This window comes from Phalaenopsis equestris, unplaced genomic scaffold (assembly GCF_001263595.1).
Source record: "Phalaenopsis equestris unplaced genomic scaffold, ASM126359v1 Scaffold000513, whole genome shotgun sequence".
In the NCBI taxonomy this organism is placed as follows: Eukaryota; Viridiplantae; Streptophyta; class Magnoliopsida; order Asparagales; family Orchidaceae; genus Phalaenopsis; species Phalaenopsis equestris.
Window position 1 is genome coordinate 84311 of NW_018164953.1, and position 9426 is coordinate 93736.

Here is a 9426-nt window from a genome sequence, read left to right on the forward strand (position 1 = left end):
TATATATATATATATATATATATATAGTTTCTTGATCGTCTTTACCTTTATGAATTAGTTATAACGTCATCTTTAGGAAGTATACATGTATTTTATTGTTTTTCTTTACTTGCATCACATCATATTACATGATTCATTAATCATTTGCATGAAATTATTCAATTAAAACTTATTTTTAATGATGGCAATTATCTAATGATGATGCCAAGAAGAGATGCGAAATTTAAACTAACTAATAAAGTAATAGTCCATCTAAATCCTAACTTCCCACATAAGATTTTAAGAAATAAACTTAAGAAAATAAGGGCCATATAAAGTGATGACAAATGTTTATATGTTATAGATTCAATGTATCTAATTTTACTTAATGTGATAAACTGGCCATCACCTTTCGGCTATTTCTCATAACCTGTCCTGAAGCTACCCGCGCCACCACCTGTCGGCTATGTCTCATAACCTGTCCTGAAGCTACCCACGCCACCACCTTTCGGCTTCTCCGTCTAACACAAACATCTTCAACAATGCTCTTCTTTCATCCGGACAAGCCATGCTATCTAGTATCTTTTCTATCCTCATTAGCCAGTTCTTTACTTCAATCTGATCTTCAGTTCCTTTGGACAGAGGTGGACGCAAATTTTGAAATATCTTCAAGTACTTATCTACAATGATAATATCATTTCCAATAGACTGCAATTTGGACTTCTGAATCAACTGAGTCATCGCCACCATCATTTGGGTGAGGACATTCGTGTTCATTAATAGCATGTTGTACTTCTTCGTCTTTTATTAGGATTTCTTCTTCTATAATTTCGGGTGTATCATTATGTCTGAGTGTATAATAATTATTACTTTAGGTTAAATTTATATTTTATAATTATTAAAATTTTCTTATAATTATCCTATTGACTTTTTCAATGGACAATAATTTTCTTATAACCTCTCTGATACCACTTTTGTTACGACCCGACCCGAGACTTTTAATTTAACAGATGAAGGTGCCACTACAAATTAAATTAAAGGACTAAATTTTAAATAACTTCGTTACTAGTTGTCTCCATTGTCTATAAATATTTTCTCGCCTATCACTTATCTTTTAATAATTTATTTGAACCTAAAAAGTTGGTTAAAACAATAGTGAGCTAAACAAAACTAGTGAATACTCGTACTTCTAAACTATAACAATACAAGAAAAAAAATAATACGAATGCAATTAAGCTTCTTTATAAATCAATATAAACCTTTGACATCTATTCAAAGGGTCTATATTAATATCATATCAATATCATTTAATATCTATACGACCATCACAAGAGACACCGTCTAAAAATTGTACATCTTAAGGTACTTCAATATCAATATCCTTTTTCATTTACTTGCACACATACATTGGTGTTCACTCACTAGTATCATCAATGGATTTTTCATCATAATCAAACACGTGTATGCAAACATACTATAATTGATTTCGTTTACATTCTAAATATCATCTAATATCTTTCTTTTATACATACACATACATGTGTATTACATAAATATAACTATGCAAATCATTCACATTCATTTCTAGATGATCAAATCTAATGACATTCTAATACGAGTGATTTATAAGGAAAACAATATTATTAACATAAAAGTACTCACCTTGATGATACTTAATTCGATAAGATTTTTCCCTCACGACAATTCATCTAAAATGGAAACCTAACACGATATAAAATTTAATTATTTATTATTTTAAGTAAACTACTAATTTATTATTATTATTTAAGTATTAAAATTTCATTATTTCATTATGCTTATTTTTTTTACTCAAATAATATATATTATATTACTCCTATTAATAATAATAATAATATTATTATTATATTACCTAAATAAAAAACTACCCTTATCTTTTCCAAAGACTCGACTCGACCTAGGCTCCTGCACACTCTATCCTTTCCCTTTCTTCTTCTTCGGCTCGATCACATAGGATCGTACGTTGTCTCTTCTTTAACTTCTTCGATCAAGTCACGATATCGATCATCATCCCTCCACTGCTCTACCCTGACGTCGATACTTCTTCAGACCTTTTCATCGTTGACTAGGGCTTCTCTCACATTGTTCTCCTCTCCTTCGCTTGTTGGTCGGCTCCCAGGTAAGTTGGTCTTCCTCTGCATCCCTCACATCCCTTTTATAGGCCGAAGTAACCTTCGGTTTCCCCGATTTCTCGCCTCATCTTTCCCTTTATCGACTCTTCGTTCCCTCTTCCTCTCTTGGGCTTCTAACTGTTTGTTTCCTCTTTTTTTTTCGGTTCACTTGACTCCTCGCTTCCTATCTCCTTTGGCTTTCTGTTTCTTCTCCTAAGAGCGTTACACTTTTCTTGACCGCACTTAATTCCTAGAATAAGTACTTGCATTTCCCTACGTAGGTACTCCAGTCCCCTGATTTTAATAAAACTTCTTCAGACTAATGTGCAATTTCCCTGAACGGTACATAGTTTTTTGGATAGGTACTTGATATTCCTCACATGGACATTTTAAAAATTACCCTCACACCCATTTTATACCTTCTCAAATAGAACCGACGGTGTCGAAGATGAAGAAATGACTGGATCAGTGATCAATGACGAAACAAAATGAAAAAACAAATGTTTTTGTTTTCTACTTTTTTGTACAATATAAAATAATATGGATATATAATACACCACACAAGTGATAAAATGGAAAAAGGAAGAATCGAGCATGGTTTGGGCTTGGGTAGGTGCAATCAATCCAGGTTGTCAAGTGGAGGAGGTTCATGTAAGTATTTTGGGTTAGTTTTCAACAAGAGAGGGGAAGAGCAGAGCTTCTTGGCATTTGAGGGAAGAAAGTTTTCGGGCTAGGGCAAAACGTCATAGTCACGTGCACAAGCAAAGTAGGGCTCATGATTTAGGCTTCGGGATAAGGGCAAAGTGGCAGCATTAAATGGAATGGTGCCTGGTTGTGTATAATTTGAACAGAGAGTACAAACAGCTTCGTTCCAGTGCAAGGAGGCAAAAGGCTTCGACTGGAGTGTGCGACATAATAGGTGAAGGATTTTAGCCTGGGCTTTGTGCTGCAGGTTAGGTTAGAGGGGACTTAATCACGCGTGAGGAGGGGCAGGGAGTGCAGCTCAGTTGCAAGACGGGCTCGCGTTGGAGCAGACAGGCAACTCTTTCGTGCGGAATTACAAGGGAGTTGCGACTGTCGTGCAAGAGGTAAAGCAGAATGCGAGTTTTTAAGGTCTCTGTATGCCACAATTCTTTTGCTATCTTCACTGTATCTGAAGAGACGAGAGCGATAGGAAGGCTTGGGTGCAAAATCAGACAAGAACGAAGAGATCGTAGCCCATATGTTCCCCCAGTGACTTTTTATCATGACACGAAACATTTTATTAGTTAAGACTAATTTAAATGTCTGCAAACATTCACCCTAGATCTATAAGGGTCTTTTGGATGACACAATTCATGATTGTTGACAAAAATCTTTCAGTTAAGTTGGGTCGACTATTTCCTCTGACTATAGATCATGGACTACAATAGCCCAGGATGATAGAATCATGTGAACTTGGTCGGGTTTTACATCATTTTCTCCACCATCTATTTTATGCTCCATGACACGTACAAAAAGTCTCACATCGGCTAGGTGTAGGGCCGAAGAGCAGTATTTAAGTCCTGGGCCGCCCACCTCTCTTAAGAGCTATTTTGGGAGGTGACAAGTGATATCAGAGCAGATTGCTGTCTGCTAGGTGTGTGGACTCTCCATGGTCCAGTGATACTCTCGGAGGAGCCGATCCTTGACGAGGGCGTCACGTGATTGGGTTGAGGAGAATGTCACGTATAAAAAGTCTCACATCTGCTAGGTGTAGAGCAGAAGAGTAGTATTTAAGTCTTGGGCTTCCCACCTCTCTTAAGAGCTCTTTTGGGAGGTAAGGTGATAAATTTTACAACTTAAAATCATATGTATGTTGCTACTATATGTTGAATATTCAATGTTTAATGATTAGTTTTAATCAAAAGTGTTCTCTTGATAATGGGAGAGGTAATTAACTATCTCTATGAGAAATCTCGAACCCCATATCAAAGTCTTCACAAATACGGGCAGGGTAGTGTCTTATCTACAATCTAACATGCCTTCTAAAAATTTGACCCTCAAAACTCTCTCAATAATACACAACAACAACAAAAGAGTCTGGGGCAACAAAATTTTTGGAGCCCACAATAAATTCATAATATTCTTTAAGCTAATTTGATTTCTTCAATAAAACTTGGTGTCACCAAAGTACTTATAGGAGAGAGTTAAAAATTAAAATAGTAATAAAATTTGATTATGATCAAAACCACATCAATACTCCTCAAATCCTTTATGATAGAAATAAAATTGTTAAGGTGTGTTTTAGTAGACTTATGTTCTTGCATGCATAACAAATAGTCTCTATTTTTGATAAATTTTTTAGGCTTTTTGGCTATTTATAGAGATTCAACTTGAGCCACAATCACATCCACGATTGCTTTCTCTAATAGATTCATCTAGACCTTAAATGCCAAACATAACTAGATTAAAGAGAGAATTTTATCTTCTACTTTCTTTAGGCAAAAAAATTGTCGCACCAGCTAATTATATTATTTTCATGCCATGTTGGTTTTATATTCTGGAATTTACATTTCCCTGAGTAATATCTGATCTTCAAGATTTGAAGTTTCAGGTGGAAGGCATTCATTATAGTCTGACAGATTTAGAAACAAAATATGCCATGCTGTCTGTCAAGCACTTAAATTTGGAGAAGGAGAAAGAATTTTCAGTTACTCTAGTCACGGAGCTCAAAGAAGCTTTGGATATCAAAAATAAAGAACATGAGACTCTTGTTCAATCAAGCAAGATTTGTTTGCTTTCCCTTCAAAATCAGATCCACCTGCTGCAGGAGGTCGTACATCAAGAATTTTTGAGTTATATGATCGAGTTTCTCGTCTTGCAGAGATGTCTTTGCGACGTGAAAGATTCCTACAGAACTGAAAAGCTGAAACACGAATCCCTTATCAAGTCAAGTGAGATCCAACTGGCTGCTTTAGAAAGCCAAATAAATCTAATGCAAGAAAAAGAAAAGATTAGAGATAAGGAATTTGAGGAACACCAGTGGAATTACATGAATTCCAACCTTGAAATTTTCACCTTGCAGAGGTGCTTGTCTGAAGTGAAAGAGAACAATTTCGTTCTTTTGCATGAGTGTGAGAAGCGTAATGAGGCTTCTAAACTCCTCAAGGAAGAAAACAATCTGCTAGTGGATCAGAATGCAAGACTGATGGATGGGATTGATCTTATACTTGCATCACTTAATGTTAACCATAACTTAATGAATACAGATGCAAGTACAGATATTTTTCTGCATACCATTTTGATAGAGATTGGTAATCTGTTGGCTTGCATTTCAGATACTAATGATGAAAATCAACTTCTTTATACGGAATTAACAATTTACTCCACCTTTATAAAACAAAATGCGCTGGAAAAAGTTCTCATTGGCAAGGAACTTGGAAGAAAGGATGCTGAACTACTTGTTTTTCAGAGGGATCAAGATCAACTCTTTGAAAGATGTGAACAACTTGGGGAAGATGCGAAAGAAAAAGAATGTATGAGTTCGTTATTAAAGGCTGAGCTGGAGTCTCTTTGTAGACGATTGTCAGATTTGTCAAAGGATTTTTCTATGTTGAGGGATGAAAAGAGAGCTTTGGAAGAGGAAAACAATATGTTACTTCAGGAGGCTGTGGCATTGGAGCACCTCTACTTGTTCTTTAGGAGTTCAAATGCAGAAAATCTGCAGTCTTTAAAGGTACTTGATGATGTAATTGGTTCTCTTGGCATGGTTAAAAATGACCACGAGAAGCAGATACGAGAAAGCGAAGAGAAGATGAAAGTTGTGGAAAATGAAAACAAACGGCTTAAGGAGGATGAATTTGTCATGTTCGAAGAGTTAAGAAATCGGACAACAATGTTAGAATTTGATCTTTGCACAGCCAGACATTTCTGTGAAGAACTAATCCTTCGAGTTGAAATTGGGGAGAATCTGTTAAAGAAGAAAAGCATGGAGCTCTTGAAAGCATATCACAAGCTTCAGAGCACACAAGTAGAGCTTACTAAAATATGCACAAAACTCGATGCTGCAAATAATGAGGTGGATGAAGCCAAAATGATGAGATTGCAATTTGAGGAAGAAATTGCAGGTCTGTTGGATACTCATGCCTGTAAAGATGTGGAGATTATTACTACTCATGAAGAAAATAGAATGCTTAATGAGGAATTGAATAGATTGAAGGATAAATTTGAAGTGCTCGGGATGAGGGAACAATATCTTTCTACTGAACTGCAGAAGAAAATATATGAACTTGACATTTGTGAGGAAGAAGTTACAAATTTATTGACTAGTTGTGAGGAAGAATTTACAAATTTATTCACAAGTATGCAGGTTTCTGCAGTCAGTGGTGCAGTTCTTGAAGACCAGATGTTTGAGAAGGCCCTTGCATGTGAGGGACTTGAGATTTGTGCTTTGGTACAAAGAGAGATGCTCAGTGAGGGGATTACACTGAGGAATGTACATGCATTGAAGTTGCAGAAGAAGCTTGATGATCTTGAAAAAGAGAATAGCAAGCTTAAAGACATTTGGAATTCATGTTTACCTCTATTTATTTCTCTGGAGAATGGTATTGCTAATGTGGAGAATCAAGCACATCAATTAGCTAATCTTCATGATGACCAGGTAATATTTTTGAAATTATCGAGTCTGTTATTTTAAATTACTAGCATGTTTCATTATTTATATTTAATTTATATTTGGATAATTTGAATAGGATAATTATACAGAGCCATAACTAAAAACTACCAGCTGGTATAACACCACCTACAGAGCAGCCATCAAAACCACTTAAAACTATTGAGTAAAAGCCTATTAGCTCTACCTTATACACCTCTTTCTATTCTGTATTTCTATAATCTCTTGCTTTCTTTTTTATGTTATCCACGTATGCACGGATGCTAACTAATCAATTTCACTATCCATCATCTCTACCCCCTTCTACCCAACGTCCTCACCCTTGATTCTTAACATTGAAACCTTGAGAATTATTGAAAGAGGATTGCATTGTACAAATTTCTTGTATAGTTCAACTGAAAAATGAATTTTATCACATCTCCATGAAAGATCAAACCTCGACCTTATATATATTAGATATTAAAGCTGAAGTGGATTCAATCACTATATCTGGTTTTATCATCGACCTTGAAGACATCATACTCTACACTTTTAAAGGTATTCCCTTTCTTTCAAGAAAAAAAAAGTTATTCCCTTTACCTATCAAACATTCAAGATAGCCATCATACCAACCTTCAACCCCTCACCCTTGATTTATATATCCTAATCTACAATGAAGAAATAAATCTTGCCAATGAAACTTCTCATAAACTCCAACCACTTTAGATAATAGATCCTTTCACCATTCTAGCAACAACTAAGGGCAGAGAGCGTGCTCTCTTTCAATCCCATTCCAAGCAGAGGTGTCGCATGAGTTCCAACTCTTAACAAATATGTGGCAAACAGGTCAATAAAGTGTAATGATCATCCACTCATCTTAAATACAAATCACGGCCTCCTAACCTTATAACTCATAACCTCCCACTCCATTTACTTCAAGTTCCTAATCTCCTTATTACCTCCGATTTATTCATCTTATTAGCTCTTTGATGCCAATGGCTACAAATTAAAGACTTGAAAACTGACCCACGTGTTCTCAAAGAACCTTGTCAAAAGAGGCTCTATCCCGTCTTCAATCCACTACCGTACCTAAACCTTGCTTTACACTACTTTTGATTAATCAAGGACCTCTGTCATCGTTGACTTGATCATCCAAACTCTTCTATTCTATCAATCATAGATTGAAATAATTCAACAAAAGGTATTCTTTCTAATTTTCTATCTTGTACATCATGTCATCTAGCTAAATGTTATAGAATACCGTTTCTTGTATCTACCTTAGACAAATATAGTTCTTTGGAGCTTATCCACGCTAATGTCAATGCTTCCCATGGCTCCCCCTATTCTTACTAGATAAATTAGGTAACATCAACCCCAACTCAAATTCCAGCCTTGCTCATACTATGTCTTTTGCAAAGGGTTATCCAGGGTTTCACCTACCATTTTTTGTGCCTAGATTAAAACTTCAGCTATATTTTAATGGGATACCATTGCTTTCTTCAGGATGTTCATTTGACTGATCCTCAGGAGAAGAAGAACATTGAAACAAGGAAAGATGATCTTGCAGGAGCCTTAGAGCTGCAGAATTTAGTTTCTAAACTCAAAGAAATTGAGAAACTAATGCTACATACCAATAATCAACTAAAACAGGAAAGGCTTCTATTTTCTTCTAACATGGAGTCTGCAAGAAGAGAAATTGAAGAGTTGAAACTAGGGCTTTATGATAAACAGGTAAAGCAATCTGTCGGGAAGGATGGGCAGCTGATGAAAGATATCGAGCTTGATCGAGTTTCGCATTCCGTTGTTCGGAGTAGAATCCACAGCGCCGAATCCGAAGACCAGATGCTTAAATTATGGGAAACCGCTGAGAGAGGCTGCGCCAACTCAGTCTCTAATGGCCATGGCATAGAAAGAGCGCAGGAAGCCAAGAGCGAATCGCATTCACCCGAAATCGGTCCTGAGAAAGAGGTAGGTATTGACAAATTAGAGATATCTAAAGAGATGAAAGAGACCCAAGAAGATTGGAACAGAAGAATTATGGAAAGGCTTTCGACAAGTGCCGATAAACTCTCCCTTCTCAAAATAACTGCTCAGAAACTTAAGGCGACGGCGGATGGATCTGCTAAAGGAGAACGCCGGATTTGTTCCGAACATAATGCGATGCGGACTAGGCTGAAACAAGCCGAGGAAGTAATCTCATCGCTGGTTGATGCCGACGACAAACTGAGGAATAAGCTGAAGGAAGAGCACTCGAAACTGTCAAATGGTGAGCAGATGGAGTGGATGGACAGAAGGCAAATCTGGGAGCAGGTGCTGGTTGTTACGGATCAGACTGAGAAGTTAGAGCTGGAGCTACAGGAGATTCATTGTTTCTTCCTCAAGCTTGAGGAAGAGGGCGAGAGCAGGATGACCCATGAGGGAGATCGAACGCCGCAAGTACTGCTTAGGGATTATATCAAAGGATGGAGAGTCGGACAGGGAAGGAAGAGAGGACGCATTTGTGGATGTTTCAGGCCTAAGACTCAAGATTGAACCTTTATTGATCTTCTTCAACCTTTAATCAGGGAATAGTTGAAGCTCTGAAACCATGTAGAGGAATTCGAAAGGAATGATTTTGGAGTTTAATGGTGAATGAATAGCTACGGTCACTGAATAAGAAGAGAGAGAGAGAGAGAGCGAGGTGGG

At 36.7% G+C, this 9426-nt stretch overlaps 1 protein-coding gene across 2 annotated transcripts in view; it reads left to right on the forward strand.

The window, feature by feature from the left end:
- LOC110028502 (protein NETWORKED 1B-like) overlaps positions 1–9420 on the forward strand; it is a 22446-nt gene extending 13026 nt beyond the window's left edge. For both annotated transcript variants that reach the window (XM_020730374.1, XM_020730375.1), the window contains exons 4-6: positions 4705–6419; positions 6453–6750; positions 8245–9420. In XM_020730374.1, coding sequence (XP_020586033.1) covers positions 4705–6419; positions 6453–6750; positions 8245–9273 — 3042 coding nt within the window. In that variant the 3' untranslated portion in view covers positions 9274–9420. The remainder of the gene's footprint in view (positions 1–4704; positions 6420–6452; positions 6751–8244) is intronic.
- Positions 9421–9426: the final 6 nt, after the last annotated feature.